The following is a 21,263-nucleotide window of genomic DNA, read 5'->3' as shown; positions in this document are numbered from 1 at the left end:
TACTTTGGCGCTACCATGTTTCCATGATTCTATGCCTTAAGTAAAATATTTTTTTAATACTAAAGGGTCGAGTTGGTTAGCTATGTCACAGTCAATGAAAGACCTTCCCGTCCCTCATTATTGGTAACAGGTGTTCCTTTCATTTTAGGTCTTTCAGCATCTCAGTCCTATGAAATCCTGCTTTAACTCTAGACCCATGTATCCTTCTCCCATGTTGCTTATACAGAAATACATGCACTAAGCAGATGTTAATTTCATCTGCTCCCTGGAACAACCTGGCTTCTTGACATGTTTTCAGCTAGTCTCTGATCTGAATCTGATTACCAATAAGCCAGGTAACAAAAACAACCATAGAGCATCAGGTCTTCTAGGTCATAGCAGCTTACCCTATATTCTCCTCTTTTCTGTATCTGTGAAAAGCCCTGGATACCTTAGAAAACTGCAAAAATTCTAGTTTACAAATAATAAGTCTCAATACTCTTTGAGCCAATAATAATTTCTTCTTGACTCAGATTATCAACCTCACTTTCTACTCAAAAGATTTTCTCACTCAAATGAGTTCTGTCTTCTCTCTCAGTCAAAACCCCGAGTATAACTGGTATTTTTTATAAAATAAGATACCAGAACTATAGTATATAGTAATCTTGTTACCTTACAGTACTGAGCAGGTTATTCCATTAATATCAAGAAGCAGATCTGCTCTGCTCTTTGCAAGGTTTGTAACTAAAAGAGGTCACAGTCTATTTTACAACCAGTGTGCAGTTCAATGAATATGTGGGTTAAAGCTACATGGATATCGAAGAAACTATGGCCTGATGATTATCATAAATCCTGAAGAAATGATAAAGTAGAGAAAAAAATTTAATTACTGTATGTCAAACAGAATTCAAGTGAACCATTTACCATTTCATATAATATGTAATAGGTCACATTAATTTGTGTTTCATTTTATCAGGACAATAATTCTGTTTGTGTAAACTTACCCTTCAAATTTGTTGTTTATGCAGTGTACTTTTTATCTCACAATAAAAAAAAAAAAAAATGTAGAAGTAACTTCCTTACAACATACCTGATCCAGTTTAGCTCGCTTTAGTTTCTGCAGTGTTCTGTCAGAGGTTAAAACTTTTGAACTGCTATGAGCTTCAAAATATTCTTCTACCAAATCACTCTGAAAGTGAATAGAGCAAAATCAATTCTTAGTTTCAGATGTTTTTAAAAATTTTTTTAAATTATTTTTAAAGATTTTATTTATTTGAGAGGGGGAGGGAGAGAGGAGAGAGAGAGAGAGAGAGAGAGAGTGCATGCAAGCAAGAGCACAAGAGGTGGGGAGGGACAAGCAGACTCCCCCCTGAGTAGGAAGCCTGATGCAGGGCTCAATCCCAGGACTCTGGGATCATGACCTGAGCCCGAAGGCAGCCACTTAACCAACTGAGCCACCCAGGCATCCCTAGATGTTTGTCTTATATCAAAACTAGACAGTAACATTAGCATAAAATAGGTGAAATTCTTTATTTGGCACTATTTTCTTTTCGAAGCAACAATACAGATTAAGAACCAAGGACATTTAATTCTAGTAGTAAAACTGAGTAACTCTTAGGGGTCATAAAAGTTAAAGAAATGACTAGATTGAAGTAGTCTGAAACGATTCCTAAGTTCCAACATAAAAACTCCAACATAAAATTTCCATTCAGACTTAAAGAAAAGGGAGTTTTACAACTATCGGGACCTTCATTTTGCCTCACAAAGTTCTAACAAATCTTTTAATATCAGGACAGTCGAAGAACTGAAAATGAGGAAGATATCAACAGTAAAGTAAAAGACCTGCCTACCGTTCCAGTAAAATGGCTCACTGCTTGTTCTGAGGACTTGCGGCAGGACTAACCTCCATGGTGGTAAGAAGGGATGGAAAAGCTTTCAAGCAGTAGGCTTCCTAGACTGCTCTGAATCTTTATACAGAACAGCAGATAATTAGCCTTTTCTCAGGCCATGGTGCTTACAACGTTCTTCCAAACAACTCAACATGGATCCACAGCCACTTCACTTACTATTTATATTGATTTGAATATATCAACGTTACAAAAACAAATCTATATAAAAAGGTATTCACTGAAAAGTTCTGCTTCCAATTATCCAATCAAAATTTATTTAAAAGCTCATTTTTATACAACTGAATTGAGATGTCACCTTTAGCATATGGCACTGGTACATGAATATGAATGCAGACAGGCCAAAAAGAAAGTTCAGAAATAGACGCAAATATAGATAGGCATTTATGCAAAAGACTGAGAAAATATAGAAGTAAAGAAAAATTATGTTGATCCCCCATTTGAATCTCTTTTAGGGTAGCTTAGCTTTAAGATATTCCATAATTTTTCTTTAAGGTTAAAGACTCCACTTACTGTTTTATCTCTTTTCATTTTCTTAGAAGGTGTTTCTTTGCAAATAGGAGCTGAAATGGCTCTATTCTGAGATGGAATCTTTTGGCTCAATATGACTTCATTAGTGTCCTCTTCATATTCTTGTGCAACCCCGTCATCATCTTCTGAGTTGGAAGCAGAATATTCACTTTCACTGTCAGAATGAGACCTTGGAACTGTGGGGGGGAAAGCAATTGGGAAAATTTGACAGTTTGACAAGAAAGGCACTGAAGGGTAATGGAAAGAGCGTGGACTTTGAAATAAGAGAATTTCACTCCTGGTTTTGTCATTACTTGCTGATGATTTCACCAGAGCTAGTTATTATGTAAAGTTTTCTGAGCACCAGTTTCCTCATTTATCAAATGAGGCTCATAGTGCCTAATTTAATGAACCACTGGGAAGATCACACTGAAAGGTATGTAAAGCAACCAACAATGCCTCACACCCGGGAACTGTGGCCGAAACTGTCAATCATACCTAGTATCATTTCTTTTCTTCTTCCTTGCTAACGAACTCCAATTTTGTAAAATGTGGCAATGTGTCTCACCCTAAGGAATAAATAATCTTGGTAATTATCTTTTCCTCTGCCAGATACTTGTTTTCCCAGCCTCTTTTGCAACCAGGATTGGCTATGTAACCCTCTGATCAATGAAACTTGAGGGGAAATTAGAAGCTTCTGGAAAAGATTTCTCTCACTTATGGAGGGAAAGCCCCTTATTTATACCAATAGCTTAGAGGTAAAGAAGCCATTTGCAATATGAAGCATCAAACCTACAGATGAAAAATGCTGGTGGCAAACAAGAAGACTAGAAGAACGTGGGTCCTTTATGACACTGCTGACTTACCTCAACCATGGAACGGTGTATCCCTAGACTTTTCATGATGTGAGATAATTAAGTATTTAAGGCTTAAGCCATTATTGTAGAATTTTCTGTTGCTGCCTATACAGAAAATGCCATCCTGACTCAATAAATGGTAGCTACTATTATAAGTGTTAGTAATACATAGGCACATTCCATCCCAGAGCTGATATAAGAATTTTATTTTTAAACAAACCATAGCAACCTCCACTACTCTCCAGAAATAATAAAGCTAGTTTCATACTCATAAAGTAAGGATAACACTAGTTTTACACTCAACAAAATAAGTATAAAACTTTTGTTAACTTCCGAAATATGAGTGAAAGAACTTTAACCAAATCAGTATATCAAATTTGAGCAACAGATATATTTCAGAATATCCAGAGTCAGCATATAATAAATATAGATCTAAAGGAAGAAAAAAAAAGGACTTGATTTTGTGGGCATATACTTTAGCAGATTCATATTTGCACTGACTGCTGCCCATGGTAGATGCATGGGATAGAAGTAGCAGTAGGAACCAGAAAATGCTTCCACCTCATTTACATATATACCTCCTACATGTTTGGTGGTGACTGAGAAGGAAGAGGAAATGTACCTACTCTCTAAAAAGGATGATTCTTGATCTCAGGGTCATGAGTTCAAGCCCCATGGTGGGCCTAGAGCTTACTTAAAAAAAAAAAAATAGATAGGGGCACCTGGGTGGCTCAGTCAGTTGGGCATCCGACTCACTCTTGATTTCGGCTCAGGTCATGATCTCAGGATGGTGAGATGGAGCCCCACATAGAGCTCTAGAGCTCCACGCTCCACGGCGAGTCAGCTTCCCCCCCCTCCACCATGCACTCTCTCAAATGAATAAATCTTTATTTTTTTTAAAGATTTTATTTATTTATTTGACAGAGAGACAGAGAGAGCAGGAACACAAGCAGGGGGAGTGGGAGAGGGAGAAGCAGGCTTCCCGCTGAGCAGGGAGCCCAATGCAGGGCTCAATCCCAGGACCCTGGGATCATGACCTGAGCCGAAGGCAGACGCTTAATGACTGAGCCACCCAGGCACCCCTCAAATGAATAAACCTTTAAAAAAATAAATTTAAAAAAAAGATAACAGCTAACACCTGTGAAACACATATCAAGGTCAAGCACTATACTAAGCACTTTTGACATCTTTTATTTCCGTTACTCTCAGAACAACTCCAGGGCTAGTACAATTATTATCCCTATTTTGTAAATGAAAAACCTGAGCCACAGAGAGGTCTCTGTAAGTGGCAGGCCAAAGATAAAAAACAAGCAGTCTAAGACTAGAACCTACACACTAAACCATTACTGCCTCCTTTTTAGGTGCTTTTTATAAAAACTCAGTTTAAAAAGAAATACATACCTATTAATCTTTTCCTTAGACCACTAGGTGCTGTTGACAGAAATTCACTTTTATCGCTGTTCTGTTTAAAAATAAAGCAAAACAGTTTCAATAATCAAATCACAATGATGACATGTAAATTAATGATGGATGAATGGAAGAGGCTACACAAGAAAAATATTTTGTTTTCATTAGACTACCTTGGAATTAGAAGACAATGACAAATGACTCTGTTAGAAAAAAATAGCAGAAAGCAACAAAAACAATACAACAAATTCCAAAGGATTCCTAGAGTGATTGTAGAAGTTGTATTTCAGACATCTATAAAGTACTTTTTATTATGTAAAGAAAAAAATATATAAGTATATGAATTACCCTTTTGAACCACTTTCACCCATCAGATTAGCAGAATATTTCTTTTTTAAAAATTGATAATATCCAGGGGTGCCTGGGTGGCTCAGTCGTTAAGCGTCTGCCTTTGGCTCAGGTCATGGTCCCAGGGTCCTAGGATCGAGCCCCGCATTGGGCTCCCTGGTCAGCGGGAAGCCTGCTTCTCCCTCTCCCACTCCCCTTGCTTGTGTTCCCTCTCTTGCTGTGTCTCTCTCTGTCAAATGAATAAATAAAATCTTCAAAAAAACCCTGATAATATCCAGTGATAATGAGTAAGTGAAGAAATGGGCACTACTATGCATATGGCAGTGGGCCTTTTAATGTGCTTGAAATTCACTAGTGTTAAAGTACTACCTTCTGTGAGGAGAAGAGAAAGAGATCTATACATTTTACTCCATTATGTTAAAAATTTTTAAACACTACAGAAGTATAAAGTCTTTCTTTTCCTCACAGAATACTCTAACACCAATAAATTTCTAGCACATTAAAATGCCCACTTTTGTATACATGTTAATTTTTAACAGTATTGATAAAAAGATAAATTCCCTGTGTTGTTTTGGCAATATGAAATTATGACAAAAAATTGAAGTCTATTGTCTTGTGATAGGTCTTTGGTGCTAGTTTCATATGTTAATACATTCTGATTTGGGATATTAAGAATAGTACTATAATAAATGAACTGAGCCCAATGGGTTTATAAAGTATATAAACTTTTTTGATCCAGATCCTTAAAAAATGTTTTTATATTTTGCACATCTTGATCCACATGTGCACACAGTATACAACTGAAACAATTTATAATGAAATAATACTTACAAAACAGACATTTTCAATTTTATTCTATCTCGTTTTTTAAACTGCAGGTCATAAACTCATCTCAAGACTGAAAGTTGAGACAGCCTGCCTCCATATAGATTATCAGGTATGAGAACACCTGTGTCAAAATAACCGTTTTGGATAATTCTTGCTCAAAAAGGTAAGGCTATAAACTAATAAATAACTTCAGTGTTTGCTACAGAAAGTTTTGCAAACTAACTTATCTAGACAGTTTGCTCATTTGGGCAACCTGTTTTCCCATCAGGATAATAGATGACTCAGCAGGGCAACCAGTTTATCAAACAATAGTTCATTTATCAGGACTCAGTTTAAGACCCTCTCTTTTCTGTGTCCACCAATCCTCAAATATCTTGTAATGAGTTTTGTCTAATATCAGTTTCCCATCTTGATAGCTGTGCCTGAAGCCTTTTGAGTCCAGATCCCCAAGCCCTATACATATTCTCTCCTGAACCCCCTCCCTTCTAAGACAGTGCACTAAGATTGCTACTGGGATGCTGTCTCTTATTGTGGTAGGTTTTCTGATGGTTTCTTGGGGTAACTGACAAGATCCACTTATCTGTTGTGATCCACACCTTGAAAAAGAATGTGCTAATATATCTATATTCTTGACTGGATTATGGGAATGAGTTTTATTCTTTCGTAGTGATACAGTATACAAGATATAATACAGGAAAAAAGCACTATCAAAGACAAAAGAGGCTCTAACATGTCTAATCTCACATCTAGACTTGTAAATAGGACATTTGCACACAGGCCATAACCATGGCCCTGAATGTCTATACTCATTCTTATAAGGGGTTCCCCAAACTTAGCCTATGCACAATTCCAGGCATGTCTAAATTTACAGCCATCCAAGCCTGGACACACTCACCACTCACATACTCATTGTGCTGGATTCATCCATGCCCATCTGGGCTTGCTCATATTCAGACAGGGCCACTTGACAAGGCATAATGAAAAAACAAAATCACAAAAACACAAAGGAGAGGATAAAAATTGTCAATTCTTTTCAGCTACCCTAGAACAAATTTACCAAAACCAACTTTGTTTTCAAATGTAAATTATGAAAGGATATATTAATGGATTTAATGGATCTTGGCATTATTCCCTCAAGAAACAAAAGAACACTATGTATAAAAGCAAAGCAAAGCAAAGCAAAACAAAACAAAACCAAACCCATAAAATTTCCAGGCCAGCTCTACTAAGATGAAAATACCCAGGGATAGTTCTGACACAGAAATGGCACAGCAGTTAGGTGTAGAAGACCTGGCTTCATTTTTCATCTTTTCTCCTTCCCAGTTAGATGAACTTAAGACAAGTCACTTCACCTCTCTGAACCTCAGATTCTTCATCTAATATAAGGTGTCTAATTGGCAAATACCTGTAAATTGTAAAGCACTATATAAATTAAGAGATGAAGGCTATTTTTTATCATGTCCTTGTAACACTGAAGTTTTTGCTTGTTTTCAGTCATTGCTTACCTTCAACTGAACTTTGTCTGAAGCAGAATGCCCTAAAGAATAAAACAAAATGGCATTACTTACCATAAGTACTTCAATTTTCATCATAGTCTAGTTTCATTAAACTGCTCCACAATTCTCCACAAACTGTGACTTCCAAACCCCCAAAGCCTCATTTCAAATAGAATGTGGCTAAAGCAAATCCTCCATGAACACTTGGCTTACTCAAGCAAATGATAATAGGGTGTTTTTTTTTAATTAACATATAATGTATTATTTGTTTCAGGGGTACAGGTCTGTGATTCAACAGTCTTACACAACACACAGCGCTCACCACAACACATACCCTCCAGTAATAGGGTTTTAAGAGTGTTTCTAATTGGCCCTGTCAATTTGCACAACTTCAATCAGCAGTTATTTCCCCCTTTTATTGATAGCTAAATATGGGCATACTAAGGCACAAATTGGGTATTAACTGCATTTTGTTGAATGAATTTTCAGAACAGAAATATGTAACAATGCATTTAGACAAGGAATTCAAGCATAACTTGAAGCAACTACGAAAACTCTATTCAAAGAACTGAGGTAAAATCTTACCCTTACTACACTGAGGAATGTTTATCATAATTTCAGGATCATTCTTCAAACTGAATGAAACATTTTTTCTTGGTGTTTTTGCTAGTTCTGAAGCTGTAAACAGACAAAAGAAATATATAAAACAATCTTTAATGGATGACAGCAGATGAAGGGGGGAAATAGCTTTATTTCACTTATAAAGTTATTTTTTTTAAAGATTCATTTATTTTAGATGGAGAGAGAGAGAGACAGAGCGCACATGTGCTCAAGAGTAGGGGGAGGGGCAGAGGGGAGAATCTTCAAGCAGACTCCCACTGAGCATGGAGCCTGATGTGGGACTCAATCCCATGACCCATGAGACCTGAGCCAAGATCAAGAGTTAGTTGTTTAACCAACTGAGCCACCCAGGTGCCCTTCACTTACATAAATTCTTAGGGGGAAAAAAAAAGAAACCTGCCTGCTACTATTACCAGGAAGATAAATAAACCTACCCATATTAAGAGTACCGCCTCTTACCTTTATTTGCTATATTCCAAGCATCTTAAGTCTTCTTTCAATTATCTACAGATGTCTCAAGAAAATACAAATAAACAGTTTTGACCTTACTGCTTTCTATAATTGTCACTCTCTCTCCCTCTCCTATCCATAGACAATTTTACACTCTTTCCATTTCTTTAACATATATATTTGAGGCATATCTTTGTTAGGGGTAAGAATGGCCAGAAAATAGGATCTAAAATCAAATGGAAGCCGTGTATATTTAAAATTTTATGCTTCAAAAACTCTTAAATCTCCCATCACATGTGGCATATTCTATTTTGTGTCTAAAACTCTATAATACATGTGAATAACATATAAAATTTAATATAGCATTGAACAGATGGCTGTTTCTTCAGTTGAACATCAGATTAAATAGTTGGCTTCTAAAATATAGGGCCATTTTAAAGGAAAACTAAAATCTTTACCTTTAAAGATACATACTTTCTCAGTAGCGTGAGAGGCATGTGGAATGAAGCCTAACTAAGGAATAGATTTATATTTCCCAATTTAACACACACTGGCATGTTGTTCACTGAGAAGAAAGTGAACATTATATCCCCCCCATTTTTTTTAAAGGAGAAAGTACACTTGAATTTGTGTAAGTTAAAGCCACTTTACTCAAACTCTTCCTGTTTCAGTTTTATCCTCCAAACTGGAAATTGATCCAAAATACTCATGACAGTCCCCACAAACGTACTGCCTTCTTTTTTAACTAACTTCCTCAGTCTTCTGTATCATTCACTAGAGGTTTTTATCCATCTTTCTTTGAAATTATTCCTCCGTTTGGGTTCTATGACATTATTCCGGCCCCCAGCTATTGCTGGTAGCTATTCCATCTCTTCCCTGCTGTCTCCTCTGCACATTCTATCTCTAAGTATGCCTAAAATCAGCCCTTTGCTTTCTCTTTACACCAGAATAATGTACCATGTTTGGATTAAAGGCTGTTGACCCAAAGGATAGGGGGAAAAAAACTTCACATCAACAAAAAGCGACATAAGCACAAAGTAATTTAGCTGGGATCATTTTGGTCTTATGTTGCAACATGGAAAAATTCTGTTTTTAAATAACTATTAAACTACAAAAGGGAAGAAAAGGAAGAATTGAAGAGGAAAAAGAATAAAAGACAGTTAATTACATATGGCTATTGACTCTACTAATAAAAAATTGGGGCATATAGAATGGGGCATATAGCATACAGAATATATATTCTGTATCTTTTTCTTTTCATTTTTCTAATAATTCATTTGTATTGTATTTTACACAACTGGTCTGCAACCTATTGGAAATTTTATTTTATTTATTTATTTTTAAAAAGGGAACACAAGCAGGGGGAGTGGGAGAGGGAAAAGCAGGCTTCCCAGTGAGCAGGGAGCCCGACAAGGGGCTCGATCCCGAAGGCAGACGCTTAATGATTGAGGCACCCAGGGGCCCCCATATTGGAAATTTTAAAATAAAATTTCAAAATCTTTGCCTTCTCATTAGGCTATTATTTATCCTATCATCCAATCTATTTTTAATTTCCTAAAGTCATCCCTTTCTACAAGCTTGTTGAACTCCTTACTGTCCTCTCCTTGGTACTTCTACCTTAGCTCTTTTGTTTGCATTAATTTACTCATCCCAAACATGTATTTTAAAAAAGCCTCCCTGTCGGGCGCCTGGGTGGCTCAAGTCGGTTAAGCGACTGCCTTCGGCTCAGGTCATGATCCTGGAGTCCCAGGATCGAGTCCCGTATTGGGCTCCCTGCTCAGCAGGAAGTCTGCTTCTCCCTCTGACCCTCTTCCCTCTCATGCTGTCTCTCATTCTCTCTTTCTCAAATAAATAAATAAAATCTTAAAAAAAAAATAAAAGCCTCCCTAACTCCTCGTGTATTTCTAGTCCTATATCTTCATTAGCCCAATTATATTTAATCATTTATACACAGTAATATATGATTTTATGGCAGGTTAGAGTTATTCAAAAAACACTAAGGCTGGGGCACCTGGGTGGCTCAGTTGGTTAAGTGTCTGACTTCGGCCCAGGTCATGATATCAGCATCCTGATACCAGGCCCTGCATCGGGCTCTGTGCTTCTCCCTTTCCCTTGGCCCCTGCCCCTGCTCGCGCTCTCTCTCAAATAAATAAAATCTTTTTTTTTTTTAAAGATTTTATTTATTTGTCAGAGAGAGAGAGCACGTGCACAAGCAGGGGGAGCAGGCAGAAGAAGCAGGCTCCCTGTGGAGCAAGGAGCCCGATGTGGGACTCAATCCCAGGACCCCAGGATCATGACCTGAGCCGAAGGCAGGTAACTGAGCCACCCAGGCGTCCTTCAAATAAATAAAACCTTTAAAAAAAAAAATACTAAGGGCTTCTACTTCATTGATATAATTAGATGTAAACACAATTAGCAACAATACTTAATAAGTCAAAGCAACTCTCTGAAGAGCATTACAACTAAACATAAGTCCTAACTAAATATTTTAGAAAGTATGATCAATCTCAAATTATCCAGAAAACCATCTTTTCATGACTGTATATATTTTTCCTTTTTTTAAAGATTTTATTTATTTCACAGAGAGAGAGAGAGAGCACAAGGAGGGGGAGTGGGAGGAGAAGCAGGCTCCCCACTGGGTAGGGAGCCCAATGTGGGGCTCCATCCCAGGACCCTGGCATCATGATCTGAGCCAAAGGCAGATGCCCAACTGACTGAGCCACCCAGGCACCCCCATGACTGTGTATTTCTTTCATTTATGATAACAGAAATGTACAACATAACAATGCTTAAGTTTCTTGCAGCCCATATAATGTAAGACATACATCATGGTTATTATATGCATGTTGATTATCTACTTGGAGAACTTCTACTTGATTACTCTTCTGGGGCTCCTCTCCACTATTAGTTCTCTTTCTCCAATGTTCTTTGTCCTATTTCATGGTTCTGGGGTTTCAGGTTAGTCTTGGTGTCTATCTGATCCTTTCTCTAATAATTGTTTTAACATTTATTCTCTGGTTTCCCAGAGATCTTACACAGAATGCAGTCATTTTTACAGATCGAAAAACTTTCAATTTCTCGATGTGGATTATAAACACTAAGAAACAGATCAGTTAATGTAAATTATTATACATACCATGCTAGCTTCAAAATTAATAATGAATTTCGTATTATACCTTTTGGAAAAACTGAATTTTGCAAATGATTAAATATTATTATGTTCTCTAACACAGGTCTTATAATTACTTCTATGTCCCTCATCAGTGTCAACACTTAAGTTTTTCACTTGATCTTGAATGTTTACCTGGTTACTGGCCAGAATGACTGCATAAAAATACACCACTTCAGAAATATATGTTGGTGTTCTGTAATTATACATTATAAGCCCTATTAAACAACTATTACATCTTACTGGGTAGTTAATTATTATTCCCTTACTCTTGACTTCTTGGTGTTCCCAAACCTTCATATACTTATGGACCTCCTTAATTTTCAAACTGCTTTCACATGTTATTTCCCTTCCTCAAAGCTTTCAAATCTGACCCCTCATACCACAGAACCCAAATAAAGTGCCATCTGAATTTTTACTGGATTGACAGTTTAATTTTAATGTTAAATGTAATTTATTTTAGTCTGGTTTTTCTAAAAATCAGTAATTCATGTGTAATTAGTATAAGTAGCAAATTGAGTAAGAAAATGTCACAATAGCCCATTTGTAACAATTTTATAGTTTTCTACAATACATTTTTTTCTTTTTTTTTTTTTAAAGATTTTTATTTATTTGACAGAGAGAGACACAGCGAGAGAGGGAACACAAGCAGGGGGAGCAGGAGAGTGAGAAGCAGGCTTCCTGCCGAGCAGGGAGCCCGATGCGGGGCTCGATCCCAGGACCCCGGGATCATGACCTGAGCCAAAGGCAGACACTTAACAACTGAGCCACCCAGGTGCCCCTACATTTTTCTATACATAGCATAAAATTCTTATTTAATAAATTCAGAGTATCTGTGACTTAAGTCACTCATGTACTTAAAAATTTCTTCAGAACCTATGCTACATGTGGGAAGATGAAGACAGGAGTTCTACTATGAGATGCTTAAAACCTATCTGAGAACAGAGGACACATATGAGCATGAAAAACTGACTATGTATGCTTGAAAATGTGATACAAAATGACATCCCTCATTCTTTTAGGGAATGCAATAACTGGAGAATGTGGTTAAATACACCTTTTAGAAAAGCAACATACCTAATTTGGCCATCTTTTCAGAGTGTTTTCTATTCTGAAAAGAATAAACTTTATTCCCACCATCTGCAGCAGAGCCGTTTTTCAAGGATTCTGAAAGAGAAAATGCAGTATGTTTTGGAAATATAAGCAAAATTAACAGAAAAAAAGATAAAATCTTAAGGTTTGCACCGCCCCACTGTCTTGCATAAAGGTTTAACAATATTTATACATAAAATATTTTAAAACACAAGAGAACTGTTTATATAAATTTGAAACACAGAAAACATATTATTCTTCACGAGTACACACAAATTAGATATATAAACACACACACATAGCCCCCCCCCCAAAAAAAAACCCCTCCAGACTAGAGGGATATCCATTCAATTCATGATAGTGTTGGCCCTGAGGAAGGAAAACTGAAGGGACTCGAATAGGTTTTCTTCTTGAAGCAAACACGCAAAGTACAACTGAGCTAACTGAGGCTGAGATTTAAATCAGTTACATGGTGGAAGCTCTCCTACTCCCTATCAAGATAGTGACTTAATTTCATTCTTCAATCATCCCTTTAAATAACAGCTGCTACCTACAACATACCAGATACTCATGGCCAGTAGCCTACCCTCTGGCAAAGCAATTCTCCAAGTGTGGTGGCGTCAGGTCTCTCAGGTCCCCGAGGCCAAAACTATTTCATAACACTAAGACATTATTTGACTTTTTCTCAATCAAGAGTGGAGAGTGAGGTATTCCAGAGACTACATTATGTGTGATGACAGCACCATCCTGTGGGTTAATGGAACGTGTGAAGCAGATATGAAAATTCAGCTGTCTTCTATTAAGCCAGACATTTGCAAAAATGTAAAACAAGTGACTTTTTTTGGAAATAGTTGTTTTTTGTCTAAATATATTTATGCCAATATGTATTGGGTTTATTATTGTTATTACAAAACAGTGCCAGACTTTTCCAAAGTCAGTGTGCACTATCCTTACTGTTTAAGAGTCCCTATTTTATATGCACTAATACTTGGCATTATCCAAACTCCTTAATCTTTGTCAGTCGAGTGGGTGTAAAATGAATCTTATGGGGAGAGTTGTTTTAATTTCCCTTTTCCTAATTGCTAATGAGGTTGAACATCTTTTCAAAACTTTATTTCCAAGGAAGAAATCTCTTCTTTATCCCGTGACTTGTCTTCTCACCTCTTTATGATGACATTTGATGAAGAGAAGTCCTAAATTTTTTTTCAAAGACTTTGTTTTAAAAGCAGTTTTAAGTTCAGAGCCAATTTGAATAGAAGGTACAGAGATTTCCTATATACTTCCTGCCCTCACAAATGCACAGCCTCTTCCAGCTACCAACATCCCACACCAGAGTGGTAGATTTGTTACAATCATGAACGTACACTGACACCTCATTAACATCCCTTAAGGTTCACTCTTCTTTTTTTTTAAAGATTTTATTTAAGAGAGAGAGAGAGAGAGACAGAGATAGCGAGAAGAGAGCATAAGCGGGAAGGATAGAGAGAAGCAAGCTCCCACTGGGCAGGGAGCCCGATGTGGGGCTCGATCCCAGGACTCTGGGATCATGACCTGAGCTGAAGGCAGACGCCCAACCAACTGAGCCACCCAGGTGCCCCAAGGTTCACTCTTGGTGTGGTACATTCTATAGGCTTTTTTTTTTTTAAGTAAGTTTTTATTTAAATTCTAGTTAGTTAACAGTTAACCAATATAGTTAATATTGGTTTCAGAGGTAGAATTTAGTGATTCAGTGCTTATATATAATACCCAGTACTCATCATAACAAGTGCCTTCCTTAGCACCCATCAGCCATTTAGCCCCTTCCCCACCCACCTCCCCTCCAGCAACCCTGTTTGTTCTCTACAGTTAAGAGAGTTAAGAGTCTCTTACGATTCCCCTCCCTTTTTTTCCCCTTCTTCTATGTTCATCTGTTTTGTTTCTTAAATCCCACATGAGTGAAATCATATGGTATTTGTCTTTCTTTGACTTATTTCACTTAGCATAATACATTCTAGCTCCATCCATGTGGTTGCAGATGGCAAGATTTCATTCTTTTTGATGCATTCTATAGCTTGTGACAAAGTATGATGACATGTATCCACCACTGTAGTATAATACAGAATAGTTTCAATGCCCTAAAAACTCTCTGTACTCTACCTGTTCATACCTCCCAACCCGACGCCTGGCAACCACTGATCTCTTCATTGTCTCCGCAGTTTTGCCTTTCCTAGAATGTCATACAGTTGGTATCATAGCCAGTAGCCTTTTCAGATTGGCTTCTTTCACTTAGTAATAAGTGTTTAAGGTTCCTCCACATCTTTTCATGTCTTGATAGCTTTTTTTTTAAAGTGCTGAATAATATCCCACTGTATGGATATATCAGTTTATTTATTCTTTGTTAACTTTTTGGTTGCTTCCAAGCCATAGCAATTATGAACAAAGGTTCTATAAACATGTGTGTGCAGGTTTTTGAGTGGAGATAAGTTTTCAACTCATATGAGTAAATACGAAGAAGCACAACTGCTAGATCATAGGTAAGAATATGTTTACTTTGTAAGAAACTGCCAAACTGTCATCCAAAGAGTTGTTCCATTTTGCATTCCCACCAGCAACAAATGAGAATTCCGGTTGCTCCACAGATTTGCCAGCATTTGGTGCTGTCAATGTTTTACACTTGGGCCATTCTAATAGGTGCGTAAGTGGTATCTCGTTGTTTTAATTTGCAATTTCCTAATGACATATAATGCTTTTAGTATATTTTCATGTGATTATTTGCCATCCATAGATCTTCTTTGGTGAGATGTCCAGTCCCTCTGCTCATTTTTATTTTTTTAAAAGATTTAATTTATTCATTTGCCAGAGAGAGAGCACAAGTGGGGGGAGCAGCAAACAGAGGGAGAAGCAGGCTCCTCGCTGAGTCCTCTGCTCATTTTTAAATCAGGTTATTCATTTTCTCACTGTTGAGTTTTAAGAGGTCTTTGTATTGAGTAATATTCTTTTCTTTTAAGATTTATTTGAGAGAAAGAGAGATCACAGAGGGAGAGGGAAAAGCAGATCCCAACCCCCCCCCCCAAGCAAAGAGCCTGATGTGGGGCTCGATCCCAGGACCCGGAGACCATGACCTGAGCCGAAGGCAAACGCTTAACCAACAGAGCTACCCAGGCGCCCCTTAGGTAACATTTCTTTAACAGATGTGTTTTGCAAATATTTTCTCCTAATCTGTGGTTTGTCTTCTTGAGAAGTGCTGAATTTTAATTAGAATATGTCAATCTTTTGATTACATTAAACTAAAAGAAATTCTTCTAATAAAGTCAAAACCATATTCTCTTGTATTTTCTTATAAAAGCATTTACAGGGGCGCCTGGGTGGCTCAGTCGTTAAGCGTCTGCCTTCGGCTCAGGTCATGGTCCCAGGGTCCTGGGATCGGGCCCCGTGTCAGGCTCCTGCTTGGCGGGAGGCCTGCTTCTCCCTCTCCCACTCCCCCTGCTTGTGTTCCCTCTCGTGCTGTGTCTCTATCAAATAAATAAATAAAATCTTAAAAAAAAACAGCATTTACATTTGCTTTTTTTAATGTAAATCTTAATTTAAGGTAATTAACTTGTTTATGATGGGAGGTAGAGATCCAGTTTCTTTTATTCATAAGGATACCCAACTGGCTCAATGCTATTTACTGACCAGTTCATCCTTAGCTGAGCGATCTTCAATGCTACCTTTCTCATATATCAGATTTTCATGTATGCATGAGTCTGTTTATGGTAAACCTGTCTTTATGTAACTTAAATGTCTGGCACAGAGACAAAATATTTAAAGATGCTGAGTGGTTTCTCTGTAAACTAAATGCTTTAGAAATATTTGATAAAAGTTATTAACTAAAACAAATGGTTTCAAATTAGGTATGGATGAGAAGCCATAAAAGATTTGAAAAAAATTTGAAAAAATATAAAAGCATACTACACCAAGACTGCATTAGAAGTGTCTTTAAATGTACAATCTAATGGAGGGAAAGAAAACCTGAAATCCCAGATGATGCATGCATTATGGATATATTGTCTAAAAAAATCCAACACCAAAATCAAAAGGTAATGCTGTTCTTCAACCAGCTGACCTCTAGCAAACTTTTAATTAAAGAAAAGACTGTGGGCGGGTGGGGGGGGCGCCTGAGTGGCTCAGTGGTTTAAGCGTCTGCCTTTGGTTTAGGTCATGATCTCAGGATCCTGGGATCGCTGGCATGGGGCTCCCTGCTTCGTGGGGAACCTGGTTCTCCCTCTCCCTGCCACTCCCCCTGCTTCTGCACTTGCTTACTCTCTCAAATAAATAAATAAAATCTTTAAAAAAAAAAAAAAAGACAAGACTGTGGGGTTTGTGTGTGTGTATGCTTATATATATATATATATATATGTTTATACACAAAAATGTTTAGAGGGGCACCTGCGTGCTCTCTCTCTCTCATTCTCTCTCAAATAAATAAAATCTTTAAAAAAAAAACTTAAAAAAAATGTTTAGAGTACAGTAGTTATTTTTGTGATTTTCTGGTTCTGACATTTCGATTGACTAATTAACAATGGTTCTAATCACACTGGCCAAGATTTTACTATAATACATATAAAACTTAACAGGTTTTAAATTACTCAAAATGCACAAAACCAAAAAATTATGAAAAACCATGGAAAAATTAAAATGGGTAATAAATGTAAGAAAAAATGCTTAATGCCAGTGAGGGATCTTTTTTTTTTTTTAAAGATTTTATTTATTTATTTGAGAGAGAGAGAATGAGAGATAGAGAGCATGAGAGGGAAGAGGGTCAGAGGGAGAAGCAGACTCCCCGCTGAGCAGGGAGCCCGATGTGGGACTCGATCCCGGAACTCCAGGATCATGACCTGAGCCGAAGGCAGTCGCTTAACCAACTGAGCCACCCAGGAGCCCGCCAGTGAGAGATCTTAATACTAGTTGATATAATCTTTCTAGAAAGCAATTTGGCAATATGTATGCCTTATAAAGTTGATACACCTTCACCAATAATTCTACTGCTAGGATTCTCTTATGAAGAAATAAAAGATCTAAACAAAGATTTATATCCAAGGATAATCCCTATTGCATTCATTACAATAAAAATTTAGAAACAATCCAAAAGTCTAATAGAGGCCAACTATGTTATTTATAAATCTGAATGCAATACTACAGAAATAACACTACCATTTCACACCCATTAGGAAGGCTATTAAAAAAAAAAAAAAGGCAAGTGTTGGTAAGCATACAGAGAAACTGGAATGCTTATGCATTGTTGGTGGAAATGTAATTTGGTGTAGCTGCTGTGGAAAATATTATGGCAGTTCTTTAAAAAATTAAAAATAGAATTACCATATGATCCAGCAATTCCACTTCTGGGAATATACCCAAAAGAATTCAAATCAGGGTCTCAAAAAGATACTTGTACACCCTTGTTCATAACAGCATTATTCACAGAGGCCAAAAGGCTGAAGCCACCCAATGTCCACTGACTGATGAATGGTTAAACAAAACGTATATACATACAATGAAGTAGTATTCAGCCTCAAAAAGGAAGGAAATTCTGACACGTTGCCACAACATGGATGAACCTTGAGAACACTATGCTAAGTGAAATAAACCAGTCACACACAAAAATACTGTATGATTCCACTTATATGAGATACCTAAAATAGTCAAATTCAGAGAGAAAGTAGAATGGTGGTTGTTGGGCTGTGGGGAGGAGGGACTGGAGTTTTTAATGGGTAGAATTTCAGTTTTGTAAAATGAAAAGAGTTCTGGAGATTGACTACAAAACAATGTTAATGTACTTAATACTGAACTACACACTTTAAGATGAGAAATTTTATATTACATATATTTTACCACAAGTTTTATTTATTTATTTATTGTCTCCCAATTTTTTAATTTTTTTTTTTTTACAATTTTATTTAGTTGACAGAGAGAGCACAAGCAGGTGGAATAGCAGGCAAAGGGAGAAGGAGAAGCAGGCTCCCCGCCAAGCAAGGAGCCTGATGTGGGGCTTGATCCCAGAACCCTGGGATCATGACCTGAGCCGAAGGCAGCTGCTTAACCAACTGAGCCACCCAGGCATCCCAATTTTTTAAAAAAGATTTATTTTAGAGAGAGAGCGTGAGAGTGGGGGGAGGGACAAAAGAAGGGGGAGAGGGAGAATCCTAAGCAGACTCCACACTGAGCCCAGTGCAAGACTCAATCCCACAACCGTGAGATCATGACCTAAGTCAAAACCAAGAGTCAGATGCTTAGATGACTGAGCCACCCAGGTGCCACTCTCATTTTTAAAAAGAGATTTTATTTAACCACAATTAAAAACCTGACATAATCGTTAAGTTCAAAAATGGAACTGTGAATAAAGCAAAATTAAATATAGTATGAATGGGGTGCCTGGGTGGCTTAGTCAGTTAAGCAGCTGACTTCAGCTCAGGTCATGATCTCAGGGTCCTGGGATGGAGCCTTCCCTCAGGCTCTGCACTTGGTGGGGAATCTGCTTCTCCCTCTCCCTTCCCCCACTCATGCATGCGCACTCTCTTTCTCTCTCTCAAAAAAATAAATAAAATCTTTAAATAAATAAATAAAGAATGGACCACATATTGGTCACGGAATTTTCTAGCAGCTAACTTATAAGAATCAAGTATCCAAGAAAACCACTTTAAAGACAAATATATTGTTTTCAATCTCTTCTTAGAACTACCATAACAGGAATCAAGAATCCAAAGTTCTGGGGCGCCTGAATGGCTCAGTCAGTTAAACATCTGACTTTGGCTCAGGTCATGATTTCAGGGTCTTGGGATCAAGCCCCACGTAGGGCTCCTCACTCAGTGGGAAGTCTGCTTGTCCCTCTGCACCCCCCACCCCGCTCATACTCTCTTGCTCTTAAATAAATAAAAATCTTAAAAAGAAAAGAAGAAGAAGAATCTAAAGTTCTATTCAGAACATGCCCTAAAAAATGTTAACTCTCTAGTTGGGGACACTTTTTAAAAGAATCCACTCTGCCCACTTAGTCTAGTGAGGGATAGTCGTCGTTTTTTTGTATCATGCCATTTAACATCAGAACTAAACCAGAAGCATTATGACTCAAGAAGTGACAAAAAGGTGAGGAGTAGTGATGATGGCCATTTATAAGTCAAATATGAGTAAAAAGCACGTACATGAGAGAGACTGGTAACACAGAAAGAGAATGGATGCACAGAGATGACCTCCTGAAGGAGACTAGGAGATCCATAAAAGCAAAGTCCCTAGGTTTTTAATGTGGTCTCAGTTCCAATGTCCCTAGTGCCCAACAATACTGATTTTGTTCCTTGGTCTTTAATTTTTCAAGCCAACTTAAGTAAATCTGTGTTCCTTGAGCCCTAACTAAAACATAAGCCTAAAAAATTTTAAATATAATCTGGCAGGAATCTGGCTTAGGTTTAAAAAAACAAAAAACATAACACTAGCATGCCTAGGTTGAAGCAATATTACTTCTGGGAATGTTCCTTCTATCTATCTCCCCCCCCCCCCCCCCCCCTTCCTTCCTTGCCCCCCTTTCCTTCCTTCCTTAAGAGACAGAGAGAGTGGGTGTGCGCGAGGCAAGGTGGAAGAGGGGCAGGAGAGCGAGAGAATCTCAAGCAGGCTCCACACCTAGCACAGAGCTCGACATGGGGCCGATCCCAGAACCCTGAAATCATGACCCTAGCTGAAATCAAGAGTCCGATGCCTAACCGACAGAGCCGTGGGCCCTTTCTAACTATTTCTGTAAAGAAGACCAAAGTAATAATGAAGTGACTTGCTTTATGAAATTATTTCAAATTAGTTAAAAATATAAATATCTTAACAAATAACTTTAGATTGGTCTGTGGAATCTAAAAATAATTAAGTGCACAAATGGTTGCTTGTGGGGAAAAAAAAAAACTAAAAGAAAAAAACTATAGTGGAAATTCAGTGCTTTCAACCTTCCAACTATATACATAAAAACCTGAAGCAAATGCTTTTCTGGTGAGAAATAGAATAATGTAGCATGCCTGATGAAAACAGTTCTGGAGATGGATGGTGATAACAGCACAGCATCATCATGAATATATTTAATACAACTGAAGTATACACTTAATAATGTTAAAGATGGTAAGGTTTATATTATATGTAGTTTACAATAAAAAAAAAATAATATAGCTTGCCACTGCCTAACCTACCAGACTACTGTTATGTATCCTGCAAAGCAGTTTCAGCCACTAGCAGAAATTTGAGTGTACTTTCCCTACCCCAACTACCAAAATACCTTGAATATCTCGTCCTAAAACGTCCACATAGTTCTGATCTTTTAAGACTTCCTGGTCATCTTCTTCCAAATCATATTCTGGCTTTTTTATAATTTTTTTTGTGTTGACCAAAAGCTGAGCTCGTTCCTTTTTTAATTTAGCTCCTATAAGAACATCCAAAGAATTAGAACATGACAGGTATAAATTCTTTCCAAATATTACATTTAAATAAGTAAATAAACTGTAATACTTATACTGTCATTATTTAAAATCTGGAAAAAAATTCAGTGTTTTCTCTCTGATGAAAGTATGTACCACTCTTCACCACAGTTTATATAATTTAAGGAAAAACCTTGAAA

General features: G+C 37.3%; 1 protein-coding gene across 6 annotated transcripts in view; it reads right to left on the bottom strand.

The window, feature by feature from the left end:
* Positions 1-21,263, bottom strand: part of ORC2 (origin recognition complex subunit 2) — a 42,664-nt gene that overhangs the window by 15,415 nt on the left and 5,986 nt on the right. For 5 of the 6 annotated variants that reach the window (XM_025893663.2, XM_025893688.2, XM_025893693.2 and 2 more), the window contains 7 exons: positions 20,925-21,068; positions 12,650-12,739; positions 7,918-8,010; positions 7,342-7,373; positions 4,655-4,715; positions 2,400-2,593; positions 1,070-1,168 (listed from right to left, as the gene is read on the bottom strand). In XM_025893663.2, the coding sequence (XP_025749448.1) occupies positions 1,070-1,168; positions 2,400-2,593; positions 4,655-4,715; positions 7,342-7,373; positions 7,918-8,010; positions 12,650-12,739; positions 20,925-21,068 (713 nt within the window). The remainder of the gene's footprint in view (positions 1-1,069; positions 1,169-2,399; positions 2,594-4,654; positions 4,716-7,341; positions 7,374-7,917; positions 8,011-12,649; positions 12,740-20,924; positions 21,069-21,263) is intronic. The other variant, XM_073880427.1, reaches the window with a different exon arrangement.

The sequence above is a fragment of the Callorhinus ursinus genome, unplaced genomic scaffold (genome assembly GCF_003265705.2).
Source record: "Callorhinus ursinus isolate GAN/ISIS: 27379988/994484 unplaced genomic scaffold, GSC_fseal_2.0 scaffold2, whole genome shotgun sequence".
NCBI classification, from domain to species: Eukaryota; Metazoa; Chordata; class Mammalia; order Carnivora; family Otariidae; genus Callorhinus; species Callorhinus ursinus.
The sequence above is the reverse complement of the archived record's forward strand: the minus strand, read 5'-3'. Positions and strand labels throughout refer to the sequence as shown.